We start from the raw sequence: 15,136 nt of genomic DNA on the forward strand, positions 1-15,136 counted from the left end.
CTTCCAAGTTGCTGTGGACCTCCATTGTCGGGTTGGTTTAATCATTTTGACTAATATTTTTTTCCCAAGATTTTAACCATATATATATATATATATATATATATATATATGTATATATTAAAATTCAATGTTTATTAAATTAATTAGTTACACGCAAACGTTGTTATATGTAATTGATGACACGAGTTTAAAATGAGCATAATGTTAAACTTAATCGTGTGGCATCTTCCTACATTTTAACAATCTCAACCTACACCATTTGTACATTCCAAGTTAGGTAACCTGGAATATAAAACCTTCATTTCGGATTAACCTTTGGGAGTTGCTAGGTGCATCCAGCAATATTGTTGGTGCACCCAGCAATTTATTGAAACTATCATTTTACCCTTCATTAAAAAAGTTTAAAATATTTAAATAGTTTTCTTCTCCTCTCTCGGAATCACTCAGCCACTTCTTCTTTCTTCTGCTTTTCTTCCTTTGCTTACCTCTTCCGCGAGCCTTCTCCTCCACCGCGAGCCCACCTGCTGCTTCTTTCGGTTGGACGCCATTTCCGTTCGAGGTAGGTGTCCCTAATCTTCCCTTTGCTTTTATTATGCACTGTAGTTGTAGCATTTAGGGTAGGTTAGAAGAACCTTAGGTTAGGGGAACCTTAGGGTAGAAGACGAGAGCAGGAGACGCCGGAAAAAATGGGGAAATGGCTGACGGCGGAGTCTTCCGGAAGTTCCGGAAGAACCTTTTCCGGAAAGTTTCCGGAAGAAGTGTTCTTCCGGAAGTAACCAAACGTCTTCCGGAAGAACACTTCTTCCGGAAGACTCCCGGAAAAGGTTCTTCCGGGAACTTTCCGGAAGAAGTGGTTCATCCGGAAGAATTTCGGAAGACGCCCTCTTCCGGAAGAACTTTCAAATTTCCGGAAGACCTTTTCGGAAGAATCACTTCTTCCGGAATGTTTCCGGAAGAACCACTTCTTCCGGAAGTGGTTTTTTTGTTTTTTTTTTTTGCTTTTTATTTTTTTTTTAATTTTTTTAAACAGAAATTGTTTTGTTTTTTTTAAAATGAATTATTGTATTTATTTTGGTTATTTTGTTTTTTAGATTTTATGAAAAATGAGGTTTGGGTTTTTGATGTGATGTTTTTTTTATAATTTAAATTGTGTATTTTTACTAAATATTAATTTGTAAATTATTTGTTTTATTACAAATGAAGTATTTTATTTTCTAAAAAAATTGTGGATGTTTACTAAATAATTTTTTTTACATTAGTTGTTTAATTTTTTTTTAAAATTAAGTTGTGGATGTTTAGTAATGAATTATTTTTATATTAGTTGTGTTTTTTTTTTTATAAATGAAGTTGTTTATTTATTTTTTTTAAAAAAATTAACTTGTGGATGTTTACTAAGTAATTTAGTTGTGTTTTTTTTTAGAAATGAAGTTTCTTATTTTTTTTTTAAATTAAGAGTTGGATGTTTACTAATTAATTTTTTTTACATTAGTTGTGTTTTTTTTTATAAATGAAGTTGTTTAATTTTTTTTAAAAAATTAAGTTGTGGATGTTTAGTAATGAATTATTTTTATATTAGTTGTGTTTTTTTTTTATAAATGAAGTTGTTTATTTTTTTTTAAAAAAAATTAACTTGTGGATGTTTACTAAGTAATTTAGTTGTGTTTTTTTTTAGAAATGAAGTTTCTTATTTTTTTTTAAATTAAGAGTTGGATGTTTACTAATTAATTTTTTTTACATTAGTTGTGTTTTTTTTTATAAATGAAGTTGTTTAATTTTTTTTTAAAATTAAGTTGTGGATGTTTAGTAATGAATTATTTTTATATTAGTTGTGTTTTTTTTTATAAACGAAGTTGTTTAATTTTTTTTTAAAATTAAGTTGTGCATGTTTATTAATATTTTTTTTTACATTAGTTGTTTTTTTTTTATAAATGAAGTTGTTTAATTTTTTTTTAAATTAGGTTGTGTATGTTTTAAAATAATTTGATTTAAGTTAGTCTTATTTGTTTATAAATAAAGTTGTTTTTTTATAAAGAAAATTGTGTATATTTTGACCGAAAAAAATACGTGTTCGACATGATTTACAGATCATGGCCAGAACACGAGGTTTAGGTCGTGCCATAGGTAGAGTTGTAGGCAGAGATAGACCTGCTGACGAGGATGCTGGCGATGTTCCCGAGAGGCGTAGCCCTACGGCCTCAGCCCGTAGGCTACGCGTTCATCAGATGACTACGGAGGGACGTAATATGGCTGAGGACGTCGCTGCCATGACTAATGATGTCCCTGAGCAGCCTACGGAGGCACCTGAGATGCGTGCGGACGCACAGGGTGCTGATAGTGGTGAGGGGTCAGATGGTGATGATGCTGCAGAGGGATTCCCTGGTGGTCCACGAGACCCGTCAGTGCTCACATCATTTGCCGAGCATGTTGCACATGCCGTGTGGAGTGGACAGGTATTTTAATTTGTTAATTATTTGCCATTGTTTATTTATTTGTTTATGATTAATTTTTTTTAATAATTGTATAATTTGTACTTCAAATCAGGAACGTCCTGATTTGAAGTTAGTGTCACATGGGAGGAAGGTGACACTGATTGGGAGGCCAGTGCCTGAGATTGAAGGCCTGGTGGCTGTCACAGGATTAAGTCCAGTGATAGATTGTTCAGTTATTACTGGCGATCCTGGACTTATATTCGCATTTTGTGGAGAGGTGACACAGTGAGACTAGCACCTTCCACCTTCCTGTAGGAGAGCTGACGATCACATTGGATGATGTGTCGTCAATCCTACATTTGCCCATCACTGGCGCCTTGCACAGTTTCCACGCCCTTTCTACGGAGGAGGCCATATTCTTGCTTACGGAATTGCTGGAAGTGTCTGCGGAGGAGGCCAGAGCGAAGACAGCACTCACACGTGGAGCATATGTACGATTAGGGTGGGTTCGAGACATATATGAGACCAGATGTCAGGCCCGATGGTGGATTGTCGCTGCTCGCGCTTATCTACTGCACCTTGTCGGTTGCACTCTTTTTGCTAATAAGAGTGCAACATACGTGCATGTGGTCTACCTTGACGCTTTCCGGGACCTCGCTCATAGTCATGGTTACGCTTGGGGGGTTGCGGCGCTGGTTCATATGTATGACCAGTTAGATGAGGCTTGTAGGACCATCACCCGACAGCTTGCGGGGTACTTGGCGCTACTTCAGGTAAATTTTGTGTTTATTAATATGTTAGGTTCGATTATGATTTAAACATGTTTTTATGTTATGTTAACCTCAATTATTGTGTAGTGCTGGATCTATGAGCACTTCCCTAGTGTGCACCAGTGCGTGACTGACGATACATACCAAGAGACGTCCCCACGTGCTTCCCGGTGGTTGACGTCGAAGGCGCACATGAAGGGCATCACAGGAGTACCCTACAGGGCACGTTGTGATGGTTTGACCGTCACAGATGTGTCCTGGTTGCCGTACACGGAGCATCGGGGTGTTAGGGCGTTTCAGGAGATTTCATCGTTCCAGGGTCAGCTCAGATGGGGTCTTATGATCGTCACAGTTCGACCGGAGAGGGTGGTACGCCAGTTCGGTTACATCCAGAGCATCCCTCCGCCGCCTCTTAGTGCACGATTGTCACACAATCAGATAGATGACATGTGGATGGAGTTTGCGGATCACTTACTACCTGCGGGTCAGCTTTGTCTAGTGCCTGGGCAGGTATCTGTGGATTACATTGAGTGGTTTTTCCGCATATCTCACCCTTTCATGACACCGACCCAGGCAGCTGACCAGCAGAGGGATGCACCAGCTGCAGACCCTGAGGACTACATACAGCCGCCCAGCCCCCAGGTTCCAGTGGCATTTGACCCCCCTCCACATGTGGTAAGATTATTTGCGCGTTTAATGTTTTATGAGTTGTTGTTTATTTTGAATTTCATAATAAATGTTTTTAATGACTTTGACAGGATGATTACGAGGGATATGAGGCGATTGCACAGAGGTTGGAGCGTGTGCTCAACCTTAGGATAGTCACTGCAGGCACAGAGTTATATGACATTATGCAGGACTGCCTGACGATCGCGAGAGGGGGACCCAGTGCTGATGGGACGATCTGGGCTCGTCAGAGACGCCGCACGGACCATTGATCATTGTATTTATTTTGTTGTGTTGTAGTTGACATGAATATTTGTAATTATTACAGTTTTTGTTTAATATAGTTGACGTGTTTTGCACAGTTTATTATTTATAATATAGTTTGTTATTCCGATTGTTTGTGGTCCTTAAGCGAAGTTTACGGTTGTTTTAAATTTATTTTTAAAAAAAGGGAACCTAGAATTATGAGTTTTGTTTGTAAGAATTACATAAAAAATAAAAGTTTTTAAAATGATTAATAATTCATAAGTGAACCCTTTTTCCATGTTCAAGTACCCATGTTTGTAAGAATTACATAAATGAACCCTTTTTCCATGTTTGTAAGAATTACATAAAAAACATAAGTTTTTAGAATCATGAGTTTTGTTTGTAAGAATTACATAAATGAATCCTTTTTTCATGTTCAAGCACCCATGTTTGGGATTTTTTTGCGTGGGTGTGCCAGTGCCCTGAGACAATGGAGGGCGGCCATTTGTCATGTTTGGACGTCAAAGAACCCAAAAAAAATAGTCCCGTTCCCCGGTTCCGTCAACTAACACGTGAAAACAAAGCCTCAAAATCCAAAAAAATAGGAAATGAACGCTTTTTACATGTTCAAGTACCCATGTTTGGGATTTTTTTGCGTGGGTGTGCCAGTGCCCTGAGACAATGGAGGGCGGCCATTTCTCATGTTTAGACGTCAAAGAACCCAAAAAAAATAGTTCTGTTCCCTGGTTCCGTCAACTAACACGTGAAAACAAAGCCTCAAAATCCAAAAAAATAGGAAATAAACCCTTTTTCCATGTTCAAGTACCCATGTTTGGGATTTTTTTACGTGGGTGTGCTAGTGCCCTGAGACAATGGAGGGCGGCCATTTCTCATGTTTGGACGTCAAAGAACCCAAAAAAAATAGTCGCGTTCCCCGGTTCCGTCAACTAACACGTCAAAACAAAGCCTAAAAATCCAAAAAAATAGGAAATGAACCCTTTTAACAATTAATTTTTTGGACCACTAAAACAACACATTCAACTTTATTATGGGAATTAAACACGCCATAAACAGATAAAGGTTACATTAACAAAAAAACAAAAAATTAAACATCACATTCAGTTGTTTAGCGACGTCCCACTGAACTCGTCTTCAACATATTTAGTAAAGACAGCTAAAATTTCTATTGGTCCATATTTTTTCCAGTAGTTAGATTGTACTAACACCTTCAGCAGTTCGGCGTTGGTGATCAGCTCATTTATTTCATATTTTATAATCGTATCTGAATACTCAAACCGAGCTGGTTGGCGGAAAAACAATCGTCTTACCGTTTGTGATTCGTGAATTCCAAGTGGGGGAATCCCTTTAGGTGCAACTTGCTTGATTAAATTCTTCAGTTCATCGATGGTACATGTTGAAGGAATTTGAAATTTCTTAGGATTTTTTCCTGTGTACGCGCATCCAACAAATTTGTTCTGCGTTGGCATGTTCCATTTGCCGTTGTAATACAGGATCGCGTCATGAATACGAGGCATAATGCGTTCAAGTAAGTTTATTATTCCATCTGGTGTTCTTCCAACGGTGCATAATAACTCAATCGGACCAACACAAGAAAATTGATCATTACACATTAACATTGTGTTGACATCGTCATCATTTATCAATTTGATACACTCAAAGCGAATTTGGAAGTAAACCCCAGTATCATTGTGAATAATCGATCCATTTGGATAAATGAAAGCCAACCTTGAGTTGACAATCGTCTAACTGCTAGTTTCTCCTAGAAATGCCATAGTTTGTGTATCAGTTGGGAGATTATTTGAAAGCAAGATAATGTGTGATTTAGTAGCCTAGTCTGCCATATATATAGATGGTTGTGACCGAGCCTTTGTTTAACTTTGTTTACAAAAAAATAGACACGCGTAAATGTGTAGTCAAGTCAGCCAATGTGTTGTCGCTAATGTGTAGTCAAATCAGCCAATGTGTTGTCGAGCGACTGCTAGTTTCAAAATGTGTATTGAAGTCAGCTAATGTGTTGTCACGCTCAAACTGTAATACGCATGCATGTCATTATATGTTGTCAATTATGACAATGATGTATGCTGCACGCGTAAATGATTTTTGTTGGACCAACAATTTCCTTGCTTAACCAAACGAGTACTTGATAATATTAATTGGTTAGTAACGGGTTACAACAAATTATATCGCATAATGAATACAATTACATAAACAATGCATGTTTAGTCTTCATTTAGGTCTACATAGTGTGTTTTGAATGACATCAAGCTTGTGTATTGCTGCATTCTACTAATATATAGAATTGCCCACTGCTTTGCCTGAGAATAACAATTGCTTGACCACAACAGCGCTGGAGGCGGCAACAGACAATGGTCTTTCAAATAAACCTGTTGTACATGAACAAACATTATATCATGCGTTGACCGTGCCAAACGAACCAACGAAGTCATTGCATAATTGTTACATTAATTATATTCAATGTACCTGAACAAAATGATTTCCAAACATGTGACCGACACATATGATGCGGTGGCCAGAAGAGTCAGGTGGTGGTTGACTTCTAAGAGGGAAAAATGTCATGCTTTGTTGTTGGGACAACGATACAAGGATTACGTTATACCGTGAAGCAATCACATATCCCATGTCTGTTATATCCACCCACTTGTCCACACTAACCTGAATGAACCAAACATACACATGTAAGTAATTTAAACATTGTTATTAAAAAAAATTAACCTAAAAGCATACCTTTGAAAAGCCATCAACAAGTAGGGACAACTTTAATTGTTCAAATCTCTCTGTGCCACCGAAGAGGTTCATGTACTCATGCGACCACCTGCCAAGTTCTTTAAGCAATTCATTACGCACTAACGGCCACGAATCTTCCCCCATACCTAATAAAGCGCCAATGGACCGATATCCACAGTTACCGTCCGCTTTCACATCCACAACGTCACGAATGAAACCTTGAAAGAATGACGCAAATTAATCCAACATCGGGATGATCCTTGTTGGCTGACGCGGTTGAGAACATGATGCACTTCGTTTCACTGGAGAGTTGCTGCTTTGAACAGAATGAAAAACATCAACATACTCCCAGTAAGACGGATCACGCTTTGTGGATGTTTGACTTCTTTTCATCGGTTTCTTCGGTGCACCTTTAGTGTTCACCTTTGATGGAGGAGGGCACATAGAGTTATGATCAGGGTATGCGATTTCTCGAAGTTTACTCTTCAGAGTTACTTTGCCAGCCACATCAAGTTCATCAAACCTTTTAGATATGACCTCTATTTCTTCCTTGATGGTGACTTCCGTCTCACATAACCCTTGGTCTGAAAAGCAAAGTCTCCTCCAAAAAAGATGGACTGACTCCAATGGGATGCTGCCAGCAGTATACCTAGAAAGCTCACATGCACAAGGAAGCCCGTGCGTGCTTCTCATCACACAACCACAAGAAAAGAGATTGTTGTCGAGATAACGTAGACGGTCAATCTCAGAAGCAATATGATTTAAAGCATCCCTCGAAACCATCCCAAGAAGCCTCTTGTATAAGGTTTTTTTATATACATGGCCAACCACATGCGTACTGGTTTCAAAGGATGCTTTAATTTCGACGTGTTGCAGCGTGATCATGTTGTTCATGGCATCCCAAACACTACATAGGTCTCCAATGCTATTTTGTAGTACTCTTTTGAGAGCCCAATGAGCTGATTCAACCCTACATTTAAAATACACAACAAACATGAAAATATACAACAATTAAATACCATTTAATATTAATCGTTACTAACAAATAAAATCAGTTGTTAATACCTGTTTGTTGTTGTGTTGCCTAGGTGCATGACCTTATTCGTCCATGCTGTAATAAATTTTTCCTTGTGGGGGATAATCCATGTGTCGTTAACATAGTCAACGAACATCGGCCAAGGCGAACAAGCAACTTGAAACTTCTGATGTGACTCATGGAACTCGTATTCGGACGGAAAATCAACCAAAGTACCCCAGCTATCCATTACATAGTCCCACACATTTTTTTCCCCGATTAAAGATTTGCACTTCGCCTTCACATTCTTATCGATATGAAACCTGCACAACAAATTAGTAGACTCGGGAAACACAGTTTTCAATGCATTCATCAGTGCTAGGTCTCTGCCAGTGACAATAACAAGAGGGAGGCGATCGTGTCTTAAAAATAGGCCTCGAAATCGTTCCAAAGCCCATACAATATTATTAACACGCTCAGCCTCCAGATATGCAAACCCAGCAGAGAATGTCATCGCTGTTGGTGTCACTCCAACAAAGTCAAGTAGTGGGAGTCTGTACCTGTTTGTTTTGTAGGTACTGTCTATAAAAAACACCAGATGACATGCATTGCATAACTTTACTGCATCTGGGTGACACCAAAACAGATCACGCACAACAACTTCATCCTTCAATCTATGCCAATGAATGTATTGATCACGTTCGAGAAGCTTCATCAGATGCTGCATTTCGGTATCAACTCCTCTTATTGAAGAACGATATGCACTTCTTGCATTGTAAATTTGCTTTATCGTGGTGTAACTGTCGGCATTGTGTTCCTTCAACGTTAGCAAGATGTTTTTCGGTTTCACCATCGACTTTGTCATATCAGCAATAATTTTCTTTTCTTCCTTAGTCAATCGCCCGGCGTATGGATGCCCAACTAAGGACTTCGTCAATTCATGATTATGAATCCCACAGATCAACTTCACCATCCAACCTTCCCCTCCACGCACTGGTTTCCCACGAAGCCTGAAGGGACAACCACATTTCCTACTCCCGGTGTCTTTTCTAACGAATTCTTTATTTCTACACTTGTACGTACCACTCCTTTCACACCCAATTAACACAAATGAACTTCTTCCTCTGCTACCGGTCTCTGTGTCAGATCTCATAATCACTGCAACAAATCCATTTTCATGGGCAACTGTTCGAGCCCATTGCAAAACACCATCTCGAGTAGCGAATACCTACAACACAACCCTAACATATTAATTTTCATACAAACCATCAATTCAACCAATGACTCAAATTATCTATGATTATCTGAGATGTATTAAAAGCATTTGAACAATCGACATGTGGTTCATTCACTCCACATTCTTCTTGATTATCATAATCATAATCCATATGAACTTCTTGTGACATCGCAAAGTCATACCTCCATTGATCTTCGTCCATCTTAAGGACATATGCATCATACACAAGTACATTCAAATTATCATATAACCACATCCAAAAATTTACTACACCTTAAATAACAAACATATTAATAGCACATATGCATCATACACGACTATATTAAAATTATCATATAACCACATCGATAAATTGACTACTTATTAACTAACAACTAATACAAATATATTCTAAATTTATAACTACATTATTTACTTAAACTAAACTTATCACTATAATAAACAACTAATAAAACATTTTTGTACCATTATACATTTAAGTTACCTAAATCATTTAATATTATACCATTATACCTAATTAAATCAATAATCCACAACATATATAAAACAGAAATAAAAAAAATTATAAAACAGAAATATATATATATATATATATATATATATATATAAATTATAAAACAGAAATTTAAAAAAATTGCTAATAATTTAACATTCCGGAAGACTTTCTTCCGGAAGTTACTAAGCCCAATTCCGGAAGAAGGTCTTCCGGAAGCACTTCTTCCGGAATTGGCCTTCGTAACTTCCGGAAGACCTTCTTCCGGAAGTGGTCATTCCGGACCTTCCTCCTTCTGTGCCTAAAATTTCTTCCGAATACACTTTTTACTGTTTTTCTTCTCTATAAACTAACCGGAAAACGAAATAAATGCGTACCTCCCACGAAATAGGAACAACAGCCACTAATAAAACTTCAAATACGGAACACGGGACCACCAAATCTTCAAATAGTTCACGGGACCACCAACAGACTGCAGAAGGGACCACCACCGAAACAACAGCAAAAGGAAGAAACAAACAAAGCAAACGGAAGAAGAAACAAAGAAGAAAGCGCAGTAAAACACAGCCTGAACACGTTAATTTAAAGAAATTTACACAAGGGCAAAATCGTCATTACATATGCATTAAATATTATTTTATTTTTACTTATTATTATAAAATGAAAATTCTTTTTTCTTCATTTTGTTATAAAATAATAATCATTTTTTTAGTATATATTAACTTTTGTAATAGAAATTAAATGTTATCATAGTAAATAATTTATATTTTTAATAAAATTTATGAATTAATTAATTTTTATGGTTTAAATTATACTAAATTGTCACACAAATTAATATTTGACATGCGCGTAAAAAACAAATTATAAATATTAGTCATAATTACGTTCACTAATTATTTAATTATTTATGTATAATAGTATTAATTATTTTATAAATTAGTTTATCCAATTAAAAGTAAATTATTACAAAATAAAATATTTAAAAAAAAAAAACTAACTTCCGGAAGAAGCTTCTTCCGGAAGAAAATGAAAATCTTCCGGAAGAAGTTTCTTCCGGAAACATTCCGGATGACGTTCTTCCGGAAGTTGTTTGTGAATACTTCCGGAAGACACAAATTCTTCTTCCGGAAGAAGGTTCTTCCGGAAAAGTTCCGGAAAGAAGTTTTCCGGAAAGTTTTCGGAAGAATCTTCTTCCGGAAGAAGAATTGCTGAAGGGCAGTTTCGCCACTTCACTGTTTGCTGGGTGTCCCAGCAATAATGCTGAGTGCACGTAGCAACTCCCTTAACCTTTTCGTAATGAAATAGGGTGTAAGCTGAGATTTTTGGGGTGCTGGAAGAAGAGACCCATCTATTGACTCGTGTTTAGGCCCATGAACTAGATTTATTTCAGTAACTTGACTAGATTCCATAGGAATTTTATTTCAGCCTTTTTCTACTTCCTTCGGCAGAGGCCAATTTAACCAAATGAGGCTTTTGGGGGTGTGTTGTGAGCATCTTCTTGAGCTGAAAGCACACGAGGAGCAAGAAAAGAAAAAGAGCACAAATTAACGGCTTTTGCTTTTCAGCATTTTCCCTTCACTAATCTAATCCTCTTTTGTTTGTTTCTTCAAATATAAAAAAAAAATACTTGTCTTGTGGATGGGGCTTGAGCATTGACTTGTGGAAACACAAACATATCAAAGCAAAAGAAGACAAAAGATTCCTCAACGAGGAGCCAAAAGGGAGCAAGAATAGAGGGTTGCTTCTTGCTTTTGCTCTAGGAAGGAAGGTCAGCCGAAAACCACACACACGAGTCCCAGGCAAAAAACCAAACCCTTCCCTTTGACAATTGACATTGTTAATGTTGATCCACTTTGAAACAAAACAACTCAGTAGTGGTCCTTTCTTTCTCCTTTTTATGCAAGGTAAAATGATTAAAAAATAGCCCGCCCCCCAGCAGTTTTTTGTTTGCGTGCTGAGTGTGTACTCTTTTCCATTTTTCAACCCGAATCCAAAGCATAGATATCTATCTAGTAGTAGTGGCTAAGGCCATTAGGCAAAGTCAACGAGTTATGTTATTGTTACCTAACTTCTTTTTTTTTTTTCAAATGCTAATTACTATAGGATATTGGTTAAAGAATTAAAAAGAATTTTTTTTATTAAAATATACAAAATTATGTTATTTATAATTTTTTTAATTTTTTAATCAATGTCCTAATAGCATTAATTAATAATTTTTTTTTATCATATACATAACTTTACTCGTGATTAGTTTTCATTAAAAATCCTTACTTTAATTATCTTCAGTTGAGTCATTCTTTTGGATGAGACTTAAACTTAACATCCTAATTAAAGATATTCAGTAAACCAACCAACCAACCAAGTACTTGTGAGTATCTAAATTCTAATCTAACGGCATAGATATGCACACACAACATAGTTTGCATCGAATGTTATGTTTTTAAGAGTAAGCCACACACGGGTGTGTGGTGTGTGCCTGTCATCACATCACATGTTAGTGTCAACCATCCAATATCCAACACAAAAGAGTTTTCCCGAGGAAGCTTCCTACCTCTCTTCCTACTTGTTGGGCTCCTTCTCTCGCTTTCCCTTTTACCCTTTTTTCACTTTCTTCTGATTTCCTCCTCCAAAGTCCTTTTTAAACACACAAAATTGTGTGTTCTCCAACACACACTCACTCACCACTGTGTCCGTGTGTTTTGTTGGTTTTCTTTTCCTATCCACTCTCAACATAACAGCAGCTGCTGCTGCTTCAGTTTCTATTTTCAGGTACTTTTCTAACCTTTGATTGGTTTTGTTCTTGTGTTGTGATTATTGTGGTGTATTCTGGTTACTTATGAGTTTATTGAAATGAAAGTATGAAACCCCTTCTTCCAGTGAGTGTGTCTTTACCCTTATTGTTATCCCTTTTGTTTCATTTATCCTGGTGCGAGGGTTTCTTCTAAAAGGTTTAGTAAGGGAGAGGGAAAAAAGGAAGAGGATATTGCTTTGCATTTTGAAGTCTCAAGTTTCATGCTTTCTTCTAAAGGATAGCTTTTGAAGCTACGAGGGTTTTTTATTTTGGTGGGGGAGGGAGTTTTGCAACTTTAATTGGTTATCAAAATTCAAGAATGAGCCTTGCAATTTTGGTTGTAAATCTTGATGGGGTTGAGGAAAGAAAGGGAAAGTTTTAATCTTTTTGGGTGCAGCTAAATAACCTTTTGGGTTATTACTTATTAGTTCAGGGCCACCCATTTAATTTGAAAGTCTTCATTCACATCAATTTGGTTTTTTTCTTATGATGGTATAGGCTTTGAAAGTGGCAAAATTGATTTCTTGTTAACGTCTAAGCCCCTTTGTTTGTTTCTGCAGTTGTTTGCTCCAAGTTTCTGATCAATGGAACATAGTTTGAAAAGAAAGTCTCCAGAGAGTGGAGACAATTTACTCTTCAGCAGCTTTTCTCTGGATGACCTTAATGAAGATCTCTTGGAGAGGGTACTTTCATGGCTACCAACTTCCTCATTCTTTCGCCTCACTTCGGTGTGCAAAAGGTGGAAATCAGCTGCTGCTTCTGTTAGTTTCAAGCTTGCCTGCTCACGAGTTCCTTTGCGGGATCCTTGGTTTTTGATGGTTGCTCCCAATCTCAACCAATCTATTGTCTTTGACACTGCTGAAAACAGTTGGAAAAGACTCAATCACCCGCATCTTCCGCTCAAAGACTCTAACATTAGCTGCATGCCGGTTGCAGCCTCTGGTGGCCTTGTTTGCTACCGCAAACTTTCAGGAAACTTCATTGTGTGCAATCCTGTTACCGGATCTTGTACTGAACTCCCTCCATTGCATTTCACCCCAGAAAACCAGTCTCTCAACGCGGTTGTGATGAGTACAACTTTCAATGATCAATTGTCCTACAAGATTGTGTTAGTCTTTGGCGAACTCCCTAACCTGTTGTTTAAAGTCTACAACTCTAGCTCTGGCTGTTGGGAAGATGAGGCTGCGCTGAGGAGGAATGTTGATGACAATTCCCTGGATTGTGATTCAACTGATGATGACAATGTTGTGTACTTCCTTAGCAAGGCTGGAACTGTTGTAGCTAGTAGCATGCATAGAAGTCCATCTAAGCAATATTCATCGGTTATTACTAACAAAGAAGGTCAGGAGACAGTGTATTTTCTCAGCTCCTCAGGGATGGTAGTAGCTTGCAATTTGACATCAAAGTACTTCTTTGAGTACCCCAGGTTGCTGCCTGTTTTCAGTGAGTACTCCATTGATATTGTGGAGTGTGGCAGTGAGATGCTTGTTGTTTTGCTATCAGAATTCTTGGAAAGCGCAAGTCTTAGGGTGTGGAAATATGATGAGGCCAACCGATGCTGGAAACAGATTGCTGCAATGCCTGCAGCAATGTCTCAAGAGTGGTATGGAAAGAAGGCAGATATTAACTGTGTTGGAGCTGGCGATCGGATATTCATATGCTTGAACTCCCCTGAGCTATGTGCTTATGTTCTGTGTGATTTGGTGACCAACAAATGGACAGAGTTGCCGAAATGTTGCTTGAATGGAGAACTCATGGAGTTCATGTCTGCCTTTTCATTTGAGCCAAGGATAGAGGCTTCTGTATGACACTAAAGTGCCCGTCTGGTAACTTGATATTGGTTTTGTGTTCTGTTAGATTGATTTTCTTCCCACTTGTACTATAATTTGTCATGCAAAATAGCTAGGGCTGATTGGTATGAAAGTAGAGATGGAAGCTCTAACCAAATGATTGATATTTGATTGCTAACTGAAATATTGTAATTCTCTCCATTGATCGTTAGATGTACACTGTTTCCAGTGAATGCTATTATCAATTGAATGCCTGTGTTGATGATTCATTATCCAATGAACAATGTCATGGTTTGGTCTCAATTAATTGTTTATGTTAGCATCCATTTTAGATCTAAAAAATATAGGTAATATCAATTTGGTCTTGGAAGAAATTTTACTAGAATTTAGTTCTTCATTTAAGCATAATGGTAATTAAATAATGGGTAAAATATGTATGGGTTAGTATAAAGTTTGAAAAGTATTAATTTTGTCTTCATAAAATTTTCATATTAATTTGTCTTATGTAAAAATAAGATATATTCTTATTGGTCTTTAATAGTAATTTCATTAAATGGTAATCTAATGTGACTAATTAATTTACATGTCTAATTTGATCACGGATAAATTAAATAATTTATGGCAGTAAAATTTCTAAAATGAATTAAATAATTTATGATGGTTAAAATTTTAAAATGAGTTAAACAATTTTTGACGGTTAAAATCTATCACAAATTATAATTTTTTGTCACTTTAGGTCGATTTTATCCCACTTTTTGATGAGATTAAGAGGAAAGATGTACTAATTGTAGATTTTTGTGTCTTCTAAGTGTGCTTAAAAAGGTATAAAAAAAAAAAATTAAGTCCGCAAGTCATATTAGGAAATTATTTAATGAAATTATCATTAAAAATCAATAAAAATGTGTTTTATTTTTTATAAAGATCAAGTTAATA

The 15,136-nt window shown here is 36.9% G+C and overlaps 1 protein-coding gene and 1 long non-coding RNA gene across 2 annotated transcripts; both read left to right on the plus strand.

The window, feature by feature from the left end:
• Positions 1–3,836: 3,836 nt before the first annotated feature.
• On the plus strand, positions 3,837–4,224 carry LOC121173426 (uncharacterized). Its single transcript, XR_005888333.1, has 2 exons — positions 3,837–3,874; positions 3,958–4,224. It is a non-coding gene; the product is annotated as an uncharacterized lncRNA (long non-coding RNA).
• Positions 4,225–12,094: 7,870 nt separating this feature from the next.
• On the plus strand, positions 12,095–14,480 carry LOC100797130 (F-box only protein 13). Its single transcript, XM_003544527.5, has 2 exons — positions 12,095–12,391; positions 12,974–14,480. Exon 2 carries the CDS (start codon positions 12,998–13,000, stop codon positions 14,219–14,221), a length of 1,224 nt encoding a protein of 407 aa, XP_003544575.1. The 5' UTR covers positions 12,095–12,391; positions 12,974–12,997; the 3' UTR covers positions 14,222–14,480.
• The last annotated feature ends 656 nt before the right edge of the window (positions 14,481–15,136 follow it).

The sequence above is a fragment of the Glycine max genome, chromosome 14 (genome assembly GCF_000004515.6).
Source record: "Glycine max cultivar Williams 82 chromosome 14, Glycine_max_v4.0, whole genome shotgun sequence".
Taxonomy (NCBI): Eukaryota; Viridiplantae; Streptophyta; class Magnoliopsida; order Fabales; family Fabaceae; genus Glycine; species Glycine max.